Below are 16,117 nucleotides of genomic sequence, written 5' to 3'. Positions count from 1 at the left end.
AAGCATCTGTTTTGCTGTAGAAACACTAATGTGATTCAGATAGCATTATATATCTGTAGAAACACCAACGTGAATCAGATAACATTAATCCACTTGGACCTGGATTAGGACAGGAGGGAGCCACAGATCACTGGACAAGCAATAAAGTCAACAGATTATAGGCAGGACTGGCTGCTGGGGACAACACAAGCAAGTTTATAGTAAAAGCAGTTCTCTACACATAAATGATGATAGGTTGTGACAAATACTGATCACATTGGACCTTCACTGCAACTCTGTAAATTGAGGGCTGATATTATTATCCCCATTTTCACAAGGGAGGACACTGAGATCTAGAGACACTAGAGGACTTATGCAGGACCCTGACCCTCCTTCCACATCCACGTCCTTTCCACCTGGCCATTCAGCTGCTTGTGGTTAACTATCACTTGTCCACAACAATAACAAACAAGTTGAAGTATGTTGATCACAATTTAAATGACGTTTGCCTTTGGGATGTACCTCTGTGCTTCCAGGAGAAGATGCATTTGTCCATTGTTTCAGGAATGCACCATACTTCATGATAAATGATAAACACAGGAGGTGTTGGGAGCACCAGAGGTGTAAGGGTTGGCTAGGGGGATGCTGCAGTGTCCCATGCTTCATCAGTCTCCTAAATCCACTCCAAATTAAAATCATGATGATGTGCTTTGCTATGGGGAATAGACATTTTTCTCTCATGAAACATGTAGATGGAGGCTCCTTTAGAGATTTTTGTCACTTTTGGCGTGTTGATCTTGAACATGCACTCTACATGAAAAGTGTGCTTGTGAATCCAAGCAACATTAAGACAAGTGCCTTGTGCTCCTCTTTCTAACCCAACTGTTACCTAATCCTCTCCACGTGATGTTTCAAGAGCCACTCCTGGTTGAGGGCAATTCTACCTACTCCTGCATGTCATGGTGGCTATATTACACATGCTGTTTTAAAGCAATCCAGTTCAATAAGTCTTTATCGTTACTATAAGTCTAACATGAATTATAAGAAGGCAAATGAGACAAGGTTTGTCCTCAAGAAATTTACCCCAGACTAATACAAAGACATACCCAAAACAGTGGATTTCTCTCCACTAAATTCCTGGTGATTCACACTTTCCCTGCTCTGTGATAATTAATAATTATTCATTTTATTGGCAAAGGCAGTCTCCTAATTTGGATGTTGTCTTTCAAAAAGGATCTTTTACTCATTGAAAAAGAAAATAAGGAGGAAACACAGCAATAGGTAAAAAATAGGCTGGTATAAAAACAGACACATAGATCAATGAAACAGAATAAAAAACCCAGAGATAAACCTACATATTTACAACCAACTGATCTTTGACAACATTGACAAGAACATACACTGGGCAAAGGACACCCCTTTCAATAAATGATATTGGGAAATTGGATGGCCATATGCAGAAGAATGAAACTAGACCCCTATACCTCACCATAAACAAAAATCAACTAAAGATGAATTAATGTCTTAAAAATAAGACCCAAAACTATAAAAATACTAGAAGAAAAGTAGGGAAAACTCTTTTGGACATTGGTCTATGCTAAGAATTCATGTGTAAGACCTCAAAAGCACAGGCAACAACAAAAAGAAAACATAAACAAATGGTACTTAGTTAAACTAAAAAGCTTCTGCAGAGCAAAGGAAATAATCAACAGACTTAAGAGACAACCTGCAGAATGTGAGAAAATATTTGCAAACTATGCATCCAACAATATCCAGAATATGCAAGGAACCCAAACAATTCAACAACAACAACAAAAATAATTCCATTAAAAAGTGGGAGAAGGACGTGAATAGACATTTTTCAAAAGAAGACATACAAATGGCCAACAGGTATATGAAAAAATGTTCAACATTACTACTAATCAAAGAAATGCAAATTGAAATCACGAGATGCCATCCTATGCCAGTCAGAATGGCCATTATTAAAAAGTCAAAAAATAACAAATACTGAAGAGAATGCAGTGAAAAGTGAAAAATATAACTATTGCTGGGAATATAAATTATTAAAACCTCTACGAAAAACAGTATGGAGATTTCTCAAAGAACTAAAACTAAAACTACCATTTAATACCGCAATCCTACTACTGCATATCTACCCAAAGGAAAAGAAATCAATGTATCAGAAAAATACCTGGACTCACATGTTTGTCAAAGCAATATTCACAACAGCAAAGATATGGAATCAACCTACCTGTTCATCAACAGAGAACTGAATAAAGAAAATACAGTGAACATACAAAAGGGAAAACTGTTCAGCCATAAAAAATGAAATTATGCCTTTTGCAACAACATGGATGGAACTGGAAGCCATTATCTTAAATGAAACAAGTCAGACACAGAAAGACGAATATCACATGGTCTCACCTACAAGTGGGAGCTAAATCATGTCCACACATGGATATAGAAAGTGGAATAACAGACAGTGGAGACTCAGAAGGGTGATGATAGGAGGGGTGAAGGATGAGAAATTATTCAATGGGTACAATGCACATTATTTGGGTGATGGACATCCTAAAAGCTCTGACTTGCCCATTAGGCCAACTATGCATGTAATGAAATTGCACTGTACCTCATACATTTATATAAATAAAAAAACTAATCATTTGACCCAGCAATCCCATTACTGTATATATACCCAAAAGACTATAAATCATTCTACTATAAAGACACATGCGCATGTATGTTTATTGCAGCACTATTTACAATAGCAAAGACTTGGAACCAACCCAAATACCCATCAATGATAGACTGGATAAAGAAAATGTGGCACATATACACCATGGAATACTATGCAGTCATAAAAAAAGATGAGTTCATGTCCTTTGCAGGGACATGGATGAAGCTGGAAACCATCATTGTCAGCAAAATAACACAGGAACAGGAAGCCAAACACCATACGTTCTCACTCGTAAGTGGGAATTGAACAATGAGAACACATGGACACAGGAATAGGAACATCACACACACACTGGGGCCTGTCAGGGGATGGAGGGCGAAGGGAGGGAGAGCATCAGGATAAATACCTAATGCATGCGGGACTTAAAACCTAGATGACAGGTTGATAGGTGCAGCAAACCACCACGGCACATGTATACCTATATAACAAATCGGCATGTTCTGCACATGTATCCCAGAACTTAAAGTAAAATTTAAAAAAACTTTTTAAAATAAAATTAAAAAGCAGAATAAAATTTTAAAGGTAGTGTTGATATAAATTCACATCAGGATTAGCTGAAGGGAAAGTAACTCCCATAAGACATCTCATTCTGTTTCTGCTGAGCCTGTTCTGACTCCTTGAAATGAGAAAAACAGGGGTGATAATAATACAGTTTATCATTTATTACCTTATGCTTTTCAAAAAAAGTTTCAAAAAACTTTTACACACAATCAATATTTGAATGAATGCACTTAGATAATCCCAAATCACACAGTCAAGAAAATATATAAAAGTTAAATTCAAATGATAGAATTTGTCCATTTTTCCATTCAAATTACAATTTAAGTCAAGTAAAGAAAGACACACAAAAGCTGTATGATTAGGAGGGAGTGCAGTGCTCATCCTCCTGTCCCTAAGGCCGATTAGCCAGTTGGGTGAGAGATGAGATCATGAGTTCTGGGTCAGTGAGTCACTCCCTTTCACCGTGGCCCCCAGACACAAACAGCTGCAGGTCTCCCAAAGCGTGTGTCCACCCTACAGAGCTGCCACCATACAGAGGAGAAAATGTGGGTGAAAGTAAGCAACACCACAACCAGGAAATTAACTCAGTATTCTACAAATGGAGAACTATGTATCCCTTTCTGAATGAAGAGCAGCACATTTCACACACAGTGTGGAAATCAATATTGAGTACATTGTTTTCAAAATTGTCATACCTAGGAGTAAACCCAGCAAAAGGTAAATTATGAATTAAAGGAGTCCTTCTTTCTTCCTCCATCTATCCACTCATCCAGCCTCTAAGATATTTATTAGGTATCTACTAGGTGCCAGATACCTGTTAACGATTTTGGTACATCCTGATGTGCCCAATCATTCTGATGAAACAATATCAGAAACTTTATAAGAATTAATTCTCTTTTTTCCATGGGACTATAGGCTTCTCAATGGTATAGACAATACTATCTATTTAAATTTATATGTCAATTTATATATATGCAAACATAAGTATATATACTTTTTTTATATTCAAGAGCTACCATAGTATCTGACTATATAGTGTATGCATCTCAATAAATATTTAAACTGAACTGAACTTCTGAAACTCTTGATTGGTTTCAAAAGATATAAAAATAATAGACTTGGTTAATCTATGCATTGGATTAATCCATCCTAAATATAATTAACAGTTTGGTCTAATCCAGTGAGAATAGAGTAAACCATAAGTGTACTACATAGATGAGGGAGTAAGGAGATAAAGCAGACAACTTCCTTGAGCTGAAGAAGTCTATACTGGAGTCAGAAAAACACGTTATATCCATACCAAACTATAACAGAAGAAGGAGAGAACAGATGATTTCAGAGAACCAGGGAAGGCTGAGAAGCATCATTGATTTGCTAGATCATAAATGAGGGATGACATTTTGATGTGTTCAGATTGGGAGCAAGGAAGATGGGTTCTGTAATATTCTTGGTGGGCAGAATAATGTGCACAATAAAAAGGCCAGAGTGTCTGTTTTAGGTGTTTGAGGGCCAGTGTACGGAAGGCTTGAAAAGGGATGCTAAGAATTTGCTTGGGGGCAGATAATGAGTTTCTGAAATCCCTGTCCACAGAGGAACAATAACCCAATCAGATCTGTGCCTTGTGAGGACTGTCCTGGCAGCAGTGCGCAGGCCTGGCTGGACATAATGACACAATCCAGCAGAGACATAACGACACAATCCAGTATCAGAACTGGGCAGACACAGGAAGGCCTGGAACACCTTCTGAAGAGGCATCCTAGGTGTGGCTGTTAAGCTCTAAGGCCTAAGAATACCAGGCTCCCTTAGTTCTTCTCTCTAGACTGGATGGCCCTTGAGAACAATCTACATTTTTGTTTTGGGGGGTTTTGTTTGTTTGTTTGTTGTTTTTGTTTTTTTAGAGACAGGGTCTTGCCATGTTGTCCAGGCTGGAGGGCAGTGGCTATTCACAGGCACAAGCATAACGCACTGCAACCTTGAACTCCTGGCCTCAAGCAATCCTCCCACCCCAGCCTTCCAAGGAGCTGGGACTATAGGCATGCACCACCATGCCTGGCACTCTACATCTTTAAGTACCCTGCAATGCACAACACTGTGCTGTGTATACAGTCGGTGCCAGTAAGTGTTTGTGAATGAATAAATAAATACAATAGGAGAAATTAATGGATGAGTTAATGTCTCTAGGAGATAATTCTATAAGGAACACAAAATGATTAATAGAGTCGAGGTAATTTAAGGCCCCCAAATCTACTGTTTAAATTGAATACAGATGATCTATCCCCAAGGACAGTGTCTCACATTTCATTTTGCTTGGCCTGCAGCTATAATACAAAAACACTGGGGAAACATTAAGACTTGTACTGAAATATGCGAACTTTTTTTCTTCAGAAGATTTATGATCCCAAAACAGCTCTTGCAACTCTAAGTTTCCAGTGTAGCAGAAACATAAGAACCCCATTTTACCTCTGTATTTACTTTTTTTTTTCACTTGACCACTGTAAAATAATCTTCGTTTTCCTATCAGTGTTGGAGTAAGATGAGGCATGCTTTCACTTATAAATGCAAAACACACACATTCTCCTGTGTTAAAGATAAAGTCCAACAATCAATCTACTCACAGATCAGGAGATGACAGGTACAGGCCAGCCGCGGCAGCTCACTCCTGTAATCCCAGCACTTCAAGAGGCCGAGGCAGGCAGATCACTTGAGGTCAGGAGTTCAAGACCAGCCTGGCCAATATGGTGAAACTCTGTCTCTACTAAAAATACAAAAATTAGCTGTGCATGGTGGCGTATGCCTGTAATCCCAGCTACTTGGGAGGCTGAGGCAGGAGAATTGCTTGAACCTGGGAGGAGGAGGTTGCAATGAGCCAGGACTGCACCACTGCACTCCAGCCTGGGTTACAGAGTGAGACTCCGTTTCAAAAAAAAAAAAGATGACAGGTATGATAAAGAAAAGTTAGGTAGGTGTACATGTCACAAAATGCAATTTCAACTCAGATTCCACACTCAGGACACAACTTACTCATTAAACTTTAGATATTTCACCTTTCAACCTGTGAAAGCGATTAGTCTCCATGCAGGGCCACCTGTCAAATGCACGTTTCTATTCCTGGTAGATTTGTTCACCTGGGTGAACACAATTGTGTTAATGATTAATATCAATCCTAGACCTGTATAGCTCTGGGGAGTTAAAGTAGCTACTACATTCAGGCAGATGACTGCAAAGAAGTTATCTAGGCTTCCTGAAATGGAACCACCTGGGTGAGGGAAGGAAGCAAAATGTGAAAGCCCAATGAGCAGGGAATAGGAAATTTACACAGTAGCTCAAATCCTGCACAGTCCCAATCCTGCAGGACAATGACCACAGCATCTTAGCGCTGGAAGGGTTCCCATTCGTTATCCCATGCAGCCCCCTCCCCAGTGTAGAACCTCCATGACAGTCACCCTAGAGTCATCCAGCACTGCCCTACATACTTCCAACGACAAAAAGCTCTCTGTCTTTCATGGTAGCCTATTCCATCAGTGGATAACTATTTTTAGCAAGTTTTTTTTTTTTTATTTAGTCAAAATGTGATAGCTTTCTAATGTGTGGCTCTCATGCTAATTCTAATTCTGAGCCAAGTAGGCACTCACTAAATGTCGAATAAACAAATAATGAATTCATGAACAATTTTTTTTTTTTTTTTACAGAGTCTCTCTCCATAGCCCAGGCTGGTGTACAGTGACATGATCTCAGCTCACTACAACCTCCGCCTCCCAGGTTCAAGCAATTCTCCAGCCTCAACATCCTGAGTAGCTGGGATTACAGGCTCAAGCTACCACACCCAGCTAATTTTTGTATTTTTACTAGAGACGGGGTTCCGCCATGTTGGCCAGGCTGGTCTCGAACTCCTGACCTCAGGTCATCTGCCCACCTCAGCCTCCCATACTGCTGGGATTACAGGCATGAGCCACCACACCCGGCCGAAAATCTAAGTTTTTAAGAGTCATTATGGCTCAAAAAAAAAGGGATTCAGTTCAATTCATTTAATGTATCTTAAGCAGGGATGAATTACACAGAACTATGAAATGAAACACAACTTAATGAAAACAGTTCTAAGTAAGCGAAGAGGAACCAGGTTCTAACAATCGCTCTGCTGCTGTTCCTCAGTGTTCTCACCTGTAAAATAAGGATGCCAGATTACATGATCTCTACTGCCACTTACAACATTCAATATTCTACAATAAATATATGATTTATCTTCAGAGATTGCTGTTCCTCACCTCAAGAAGCTTACAGTCTTATTTACATTTCTCTGAGAGTTCAAAATCTGAACTCTGAAAAATAAAGGATAAAATTCCATTCATGACAGGCAAATGTTGTGGCTGAACGGGTAGAATTTTATCCACTTTTTTTATGATGAGCAAGCACAAGGCCATGTGGCTGGAAAATTAAGCTGAAGTTGACATGAGAAAAATCATGTGGGGCTACTTATTTCAGTCACAGTCAGGCATCACTTATTGACAGGGACAGGTTCTGAGAAATGTGTCATCAGGTCATTTTGTCATGCAAACATCGTCGAGTGTACTCACAAAAACCTAGAGGGTATAGGCCATGACACACCCAAGCTATACTGTATAGCCTATTGTTCCTAGGCTACAAACCTGTGCAGTATGTTGCTGTACTGCACACTATAGGCAGTTGTAACACAATGGTAAGTACTTTTCCATCTAAACATATCTAAACATAGACAAGATACAGTAAAAATACACTATAAAAGATGAAAAATGGTCACCTGTATAGGAGGCTTATCATGCATGGAGGACTGGAAGTTGCTCTGGGTGAGTCAGTGAGTGAGTGGTGAGTGCATGCGAGGGCCGAGGACATAATTTTATGCTACTGTATTTATAAACACCGTACACTTAGGCTATACTAAATTCATTTAAATTTTTTTCTTCAACAATAAATTATCTTTAGTGTACCGTAACTTTTTTTTACTTTATATATAATAATTTTTTAATTTTTTTTAACTTTTTGACTTTTTTATAATGACACGTAGCTTAAAGCACAAATACATTGTGCAGCTGTACAAAACTATGTTTTCTCTATATCCTTATTCTATAAGCTCCTGTTTTTAATTTTTATTTTTTTACTTGTCAAACTTTTTGTTAAAAACTAAGACACAAACACGCACATTAGCCTGGGCCTACCCAGGGTCAGGATCATCACCATCCCTGCCTTCCACCTCTACACCTTGTCCCATTGGAAAGTCTTCAAGGCAAAAACATGCATGGAGCCATCATCTCCTATGACACCAATGCCTTCTTCTGGATACCTCCTGAAGGACCTGCCTGAGGCTGGTTTACAGTTAACTTTTTTTTACTAAGTAGAAGTCCACAAAATAACAACAAAATGTATAGTAAATACTAGGCAATAGGAAATTGTCAGACCACTCTCACATATGTGACATTGACCAAAACGTCATTATGCGAGGCATAACTGCACTTATTTTGAGACTCCGTCTCTATATGCATAGTTCTCAGTAGCATCATTTGTTAAATAAGGATGCCGACATCTTACCTGCCAGAACACAAGGAGTTTAGCCAATTGCTGTTTTGAAGCTTCATCTGAAAATAAGTTCTGTGATTCTGTTTATAAGTCAGTGACCAGTGACCCTGGTGACTGGAGGGAGCCCACAATGTCTAGCATCCATTTCTGAATCATGACGAAAAGCAAGTGGCCAAAGGGGAAATGGGGCAGGGAAAGGAAGCAGATACAGGACCAGTAGTCATAAAAGAGGCTGTACGCACCATGTTAGTCCCTGCCTACCTTCTATAGCTAAATGTCAGTATTTCATTCATTGCCCTGCCACAGTTCTCTCTTCCTGCTTCTACTTGGTATGAACATTTGAAAGCTGATTGCAAAGTCTTGGCTCAAGAGAAGCAGCCGGTGAACTCTGGTTTTGAAAGAAAAAATGGATTCTGAATGGCTAAAGCATCTGGAATTTTAAAAATTACGTGATTGTTGCACAGAAGTCATTCGTTAAGGAATTTTTACCACAAAGTCATTAAAGTTAGGAACTAACAACGGAAGACTCCTCGAGGCTAAAAGTCTTGTATGACTAAATGGTGCTGACTGAAAAATGGCTCTTCACCGGTGGTTCCAGCTGTGCCAGGAGGGGACCCTCCTCAACCCAGGGTGGCTGCCAAGGGAATCTCTGGAAGCAGTGGGGTCTGCTTGGGTTGCATGAGAACACAGCATATAAAATGAATCACCATCATTATTATCAAAAGAATGATTGTGGCCAGGTGCAATGGTTCACATCTGTAATCCTACTACTTTGGGAGGTCAAGGCTGGAGAGTTGCTTGAGGTCAGGAGTTCAAGGTCAATCTGGCCAACATAAGGAGACCCCATCTTTTTTAATTACAAAAAGAAAAAAAAAAAAAAAGAATGAATCTAATTCTGGTCTAATGACCCTAACCTAAAATAGGTTAATTTTTGTACTCAGAAAAATAGGTATATTTTTGTACTCAGAAACTTTGTGTGCTGGTCTTTAAATCTTGTTTAAAGGGCCGGGTGTGGTCTCAGAAACTTTGTGCACTGGTGTTTAAGTCTTGTTTAAAGGGCAGGGCGCAGTGGCTCATGCCTGTAATCCCAGCATTTTGGGAGGCTGAGGCAGGCAGATCACAAGGTCAGGAGATCGAGACCATGCTGGCCAATATGGTGAAACACCGTCTCTATTAAAAATACAAAAATTAGCTGGACATGGTGGTGGGCACCTGTAATCCCAGCGACTCCAGAGGCTGAGGCAGGAGAATCCCTTAAACCCAGGAGGCGGAGCTTGCAAGTGAGCCGAGATCGTGCCACTGCACTCCAGCCTGGGGACAGAACGAGACTTGTTTAAAACTTGTCTGAAGTTCACCATTGTACCGTCTCTTTGCTCTGAAGGTCCTGCATCAAACTTTAACCAAAACCACAATACAATTCAAACGTCAACAATTTAGTCTCTAATCCTTCGCCAATCAAAATTTTTAGATTTAAAAAAAAAGAAAAAGTTTTAATGAGCATAATAAATTGGCTTTTTTTCTACATTAATGTCATAATGTTTGAGCAATTAGCAAGTACTATTTTTGTCATTTAGCAAAAAACAACAATAGTTTGCATCTCACTTTTGAAATAGACACAAATGGATGCATGCAGCATAGAAATGGGTTGCAAGGACAAAGACACCAAGCTATTTGTCTACCTTGGTGAGATTACAGTCGTTTTTAGTGTTCATTTACTTGTTTGTAATTTTCTGTGCTTCCTGTAATGAGCATGCATTGCTTTTGGAAACACAAAAACCAATAAGATAAACAATTTAGGAAACAAATAAACTAGGAATTGTTTGTGCAGCACAGAAACAGAGCCTTCACGCTCCTCTCAGAAGTTTCTGCTTTCTTCTGGAGGCATCTTGGGTGGGCAATGAACTTCCTGCAGAAAAGTCCTGGGGCCCAGCCCTGCAAAGTAGCCATGACACCCAAAGCCTCGATTTCTGTTTACGCCTCATGTGCTATCCTAGGGTTCTGGCAAATGAGTGTTGAAACAAAACAATTCAGATACCACTTTGAGATTTGCGATGAGATCTTGCAACCTGTTCTTTCAATGTTTTAATAACTTTTCTGCAAATTGTCATCATTTGTTTTACAAGAAGACAAAGTATATTTTATAAAACAAGGCTGAAGGAAATTAAAATTATGCCAAAGCCTCTTTTGCCAGGAGTAACAATTCACTCTTACATTTCGGGTCTACAGATATGCAGGATGGAGTTTGGGCCTGGTGGCTCATGCCTGTAATCCTAGCGCTTTGGGAGGCCAAAGTGGGAGGAATGATTGAAGCCAGAAGGTGGAGACCAGCCTGAGCAACATAGCAAGACTCCGTCTCTAAAAAAAATAATTAGGTGGGCATGGTGGCATGCACCTGTAATCCCAACTACTCAGAAAGCTGGAACAGGAGGATCACTTGAGCCCAGGAGTTCAAGGCTACAGTGAGCCATGATTGTGCCACTGCACTCCATCCTGGGTGACAGCGCAAGACCCTGTCTCTTAAAGAAAAAAAAAATTACCTAAATTCTAATACAGGTCTGTTCTGAATCACAGCTCCACGCTATAATTTCAGTTTGGCAAGTCGCCAAGAACACAGTTGTGAGTAGCACCCACGCCGGGGTTCTAATCCTGGCTTTACACTTAAGAGCTCTGTGAGCTTGGGAACCAAGCAGGGTGACCCTGAACCTCAACTTTGCCACAGGGAAATGAGGACTGTAATCCCAGTCCCATAAAGATGTGGGGAGGATTTCATCAAAGGAATTCATAATAAAATGTCTGGCACATTTTAAGTTCTAAAAACCTGCAGATGTTACCATTCCCTCCTAGTACTATCATGTTTTATTTGTGCATAGTGACTCATACTCCACAAGGTGCTTTCAGATCTTTTGCCCCATTTGATCCTCAGGCAATGTGATCATTACAAAAGGCAGTAATTACTACCCCCATTTTTCTTTTATCTTTTTTTGTAAACAGATGAGAAAACAGGCTCAAAGTCAAAGAGCCCGAAAAGCGGGTGTCTTGTCCAGGGCTCTTTTTGCTCTGTGGCACGGAACTGAACCTCAGAGGACTTCACGTACCATGCCCAGGACAAGAAAACTACATTTATTTTTAAATGCCCTACCATTCCTACGTTAATCAAATCAAACTGGTATTCTCACATTACTCGTAATGATTTAGATTTTGCCTAGGAAAAATGGCAACTAAGGTTTTTTGAGATACTAGGTATCTCAGGCATTGGGCAAGGTGCTTCACTTCCACCATCACAGTTAAACCGTATAACAACCCTATGAAGTAGGTACTGTCATAGTCTCCTGCATGTCCAGGATTGACATGCAGGCAGATTTTCTCCAAACTCCAGTTCCTATGGTCCTAGTGCTGTCCAATTCAAATTTGTCCAGTCGATGATAACACTTTGCAAACTGATTTCCCATATAACAAACCTAGCAACACAGGGAGGCCAGGTTCTGAGTGTTCTCTTTTACATTTCAGGAGACTGAGGCTCTGAGAGGTTAAACGACTGACCCAGCCCTGTCCTCACCCAGCAAGGGCACATGGCAGCACTCCCTAACTCCAAATCTCACTGTCTTTGGAAAACCTCACATTTTAAGAGTCAGAAGGTAGAAGTGCTGTCATTGTTGAAAAACAACCATCCACTCAGTGGTCATCACTAAGAGTTGACAGCGAGACCCGCGCTCCAGGCGGTGGAAACGGAGCAGTCTCCGGCTTGGGCCGTGGCCGTTACAGTAGCCAAGTAGGAAGTGGGCGGTGCACTGATTTCAGAGCAGCCCCTAGGGAAGGCAAAGGCACCAGTTCCTGGTTCGGCTCCCAGCCTCCTCCCTCCAGGTCCCCGAAGGGGTGGAACCCGAGATCCAGCTGGGTCTTGGGGTTAGGCGGGCGGGATGTCCCCTGTCCCAAGAGGGCGCCGGCTGGGGCGCACTGCAACGAGAGTGCGGGCCACGCAGGTGTCCCGGGACGGATCCAAACCCCTGCAACCTTTCCCGGTCACCTGGACACGCAGCGGGGGCGCGGGTCAGACGCCTGCAGTTTCGCAAACTGCTGGTCCCCGGGGATTGCTCCACAGTCCTAGGTCAGGGACCTGGTCCGACTCGCTCTTCTCTCAACCTCGCAGGCCGCGCGTCCTGCCTCAGTTTCCCTCACCTCGAAAGGGGTTGTTAACAGAGGCACGCCCTGACCTACAGGACTTCCTGGAGGCCAGAGCGCGCCCTCCCTGCCAGGACCCCGCAGGACGTGCTAGGACGCGGTGGCAGCTCCCCTACCTGCGCGGTGGCCCACGCCGCCGCCGCCGCCGGCGGCCGGGGCGCCCTGGGGACCCCCACCTGGCATGCGCCCCGCTGCCAGCTCCTCCCGCTCCGCCTGGGCCGCCTCCTGCTCGCTCCCCGAGGGAGCAGCGCGCCGGACGGGAAGTGAGGAGGGGGCTGGCGACGAAGGGGGCGGCTCCTTTCTTCTCCTCAGCGAGGCCGCTGTTTCCTTTCCAGCATTGGCCCCTCACGCGCGCGCGCGCGCACACACACACACATACACACACACACACACACGCACGCACACACACACACACACACACACACACACACGCAGCTGGGGCGGGCGGGGCCAGCGGCCCTCATAGCCTGTCTCCGGGATCTCAGGACCTCAGAAAGTTTGCTTTCACTCTGACTCATTTCTGGAGGAAACAAGAGGGGAAGTGCAGGAAGCCTCCAGGATGGGGTACAGGAGAGCGCCTTCCAGACGCGTGATTTGAGAAGTGACCACACAGTGATGGAGAAGATGCAGGGATCTGAGGGACTCATTTGTACAAAGTGGGTGCGGGGAGGCGGAGTGGGGATGATTGATGACCTTGGAAAGAGATGAGTGGGAGCAGATGTTTAGAAATGAGTTGGGATTCCAACTTCTAGCATCTTCCAGCAGCTCCGGGCTGGTTCCAGGACACAGGAGTCCACGCAAGCTCCTAGGCAACTGACTCATCCCCTTCACCCCTTCTCTTTGGTTCATTCAAGGAAGCTACTGGAGCACCCCCTAGGTAGCACCTGCTATAGGACAATGGGTGCAAGGAAGGGCTACACATGGGCTCTTTGTCATTAAGCAGCTCACCTCCAGGCTAGAAGGAGAGCACGTGCATAGAAAACCAAATCACAACATGAGATAGAATGTGCCATGTGCCAGAGGCTTGGCACAAAACCTCTTGCAGATGGTTCAGGGATAGGAGGGAGAACTGTGAAGAAGAAGAAGAAGAAGAAGCAGGAGGAGGAGGAGGAGGAGGAGGAGGAGGAGGAAGAAAAAGAAGAAGAAGAAGAAGAAGAAGAGGAGGAGGAGGAGGAGGAGGAGTTGGGGAGACGTTCTGCAGGAATGGGAAGGATCTCCTCAGAACGAGAGGAGTTAGAACTAGAGGAAGGCTGAGGTCTTTCAAAAGCTGAAGATCCTTAAGACTGAAAGCACACCGTTGTGCTTAAAATCAGTGTGTTTGCCCGGCATGGTAGTGCACTCCTGTAGTCCCAGCTACTCGGCAGGCTTAGGTGGGAGGATTGCTTGAGCCCAGGAGTGAGCTATGATGGGGCCACTGCACTCCAGCCCAGGTGACAGAGAGAGACTCCCCACACCCCCACCATGTCTCTAAAAATAAATAAATGTATGAATATCTAAGGCCGGGCACTTTGGGAGGCCAAGGTGGGACATTTACTTGAGTCCAGAAGTTTGAGACCAGCCTGGGCAACATAATAAGACCCTCTTTTTTGTTTAACTTTTATTTTAAGATCAGTTTGTTACATAGGTAAACTTGTGTCATGGGTGTTTGCTGTACAGAGTATTTTGTCACCCAGATATTAAGCCTAGTGTTCATTAGTTGTTTTTCTTGATCATCTCCCTTCTCCGACCCTCCACCCTCCAAAAGGCACCAGTGTGTGCTGTTCCCCTCTATGTGTCCATGTGTTCTCATCATTTATCTCCCACTTATAAAGTGAGAACATGCTGTGTTTGGTTTTCTCTTCTCGTGTTAGTTTGCTAAGGATAATGGCCTCTGGCTCCATCCATGTCCCTGCAAAGGACATGATCCCATTCTTTTTTATGGCTGCATAGTATTCCATGGTATATATGTACTATATTTTCTTTATCCAGCCTATCATTGATGGGCATTTAGATTGATTCCATATCTTTGCTGTTGTGAATAGTGCTTCAATGAACATGTGTGTGCATGTGTCTTTGTAAAAGAATTATGTATATTCCTTTGTCATAGGATTGCTGGGTCAAACAGTATTTCTGTCTTTAGGTCTTTGAGGAATCACCACACTGTCTTCCACAACAGCTGAACTAATTTACACTCCCACCAACAGTGTAAAAGTGTTCCTTTTTCTCCACAACTTCTCCAGCATCTGTTATTTTTTGAGTTGTTAATAATAGCCATTCTAGGCCGGGCGCGGTGGCTCACACCTGTAATCCCAGGACTTTGGGAGGCCGAGGTGGGCGGATCACAAGGTCAGGAGATGGAGACCATCCTGGCAAACATGGTGAAACCCCGTCTCTACCGAAAATACAAAAAAAATTAGCCGGGCATGGTGGCGGGCACCTGTAGTCCCAGCTTCTAGGGAGGCTGAGGCAGGAGAATGGTGTGAACCTGGGAGGCAGCGGAGCTTACAGTGAGCAGATTGTGCCACTGCACTCCAGCCTGGGCGACAGAGCGAGACTCTGTGTCAAAATAATAAGAATAATAATAATGATGATGATGATAGCCATTCTGACTGGTGTTAGATAGTGTTTCATTGTGGTTTTGATTTGCATTTATCGGATAATCAGTGATGTTGAGCTTTTTTTCATGACTGTTGTCCGCGTGTATGTTTTCTTTTGAAAAGTGTCTGTTCATGTTCTTTGCTCACATTTTAATTGGGTTGTTTGGTTTTTTTCTTGTAAATATCAGTTTCTTATAAGATGCTGGATATTAGATCTTTGTTAGAGCACAGTTTGGAAAATTGTTTTCCCATTCTGTAGGTTGTCTGTTTACTCTGTTGATAGTTTCTTTTGCTGTTCAGAAGCTCTTTAGTTTAATTAGATCCCATTTGTCAATTTTTGCTTTTGGCATCTTCGTTATGAAATCTTTGCCCATGCCTATGTCCTGAATGGTATTGCCTAGGTTGTCTCGCAGGGATTTTATAGTTTGGGTTTTACATTTAAGTCTTTAATCCATCTGTAGTTAACTTTGTATAAAGTGTAAGGTAGGAGTCCAGTTTCAATCTTCCGCATATGACTAGCCAGTTATCCCATCACCATTTAGGAAATTCTTTACCCATTGCTTGGCAAAACCCTTTCTATAAAGAAAAAAAATTAATT

The 16,117-nt window shown here is 42.4% G+C and overlaps 1 protein-coding gene across 10 annotated transcripts in view; it reads right to left on the bottom strand.

The window, feature by feature from the left end:
* Nucleotides 1-13,179, bottom strand: part of DISC1 (disrupted in schizophrenia 1) — a 430,525-nt gene extending 417,346 nt beyond the window's left edge. For all 10 annotated transcript variants that reach the window (XM_011997303.1, XM_011997304.1, XM_011997306.1 and 7 more), the window contains exon 1: nt 13,060-13,179. In XM_011997303.1, the coding sequence (XP_011852693.1) occupies nt 13,060-13,126 (67 nt within the window). In that variant the 5' untranslated portion in view covers nt 13,127-13,179. The remainder of the gene's footprint in view (nt 1-13,059) is intronic.
* Between the last annotated feature and the right edge of the window lie 2,938 nt (nt 13,180-16,117).

This window comes from Mandrillus leucophaeus, unplaced genomic scaffold (assembly GCF_000951045.1).
Source record: "Mandrillus leucophaeus isolate KB7577 unplaced genomic scaffold, Mleu.le_1.0 Scaffold537, whole genome shotgun sequence".
NCBI lineage: Eukaryota > Metazoa > Chordata > Mammalia > Primates > Cercopithecidae > Mandrillus > Mandrillus leucophaeus.
This window is presented reverse-complemented; position numbering and strand designations above follow the sequence as displayed.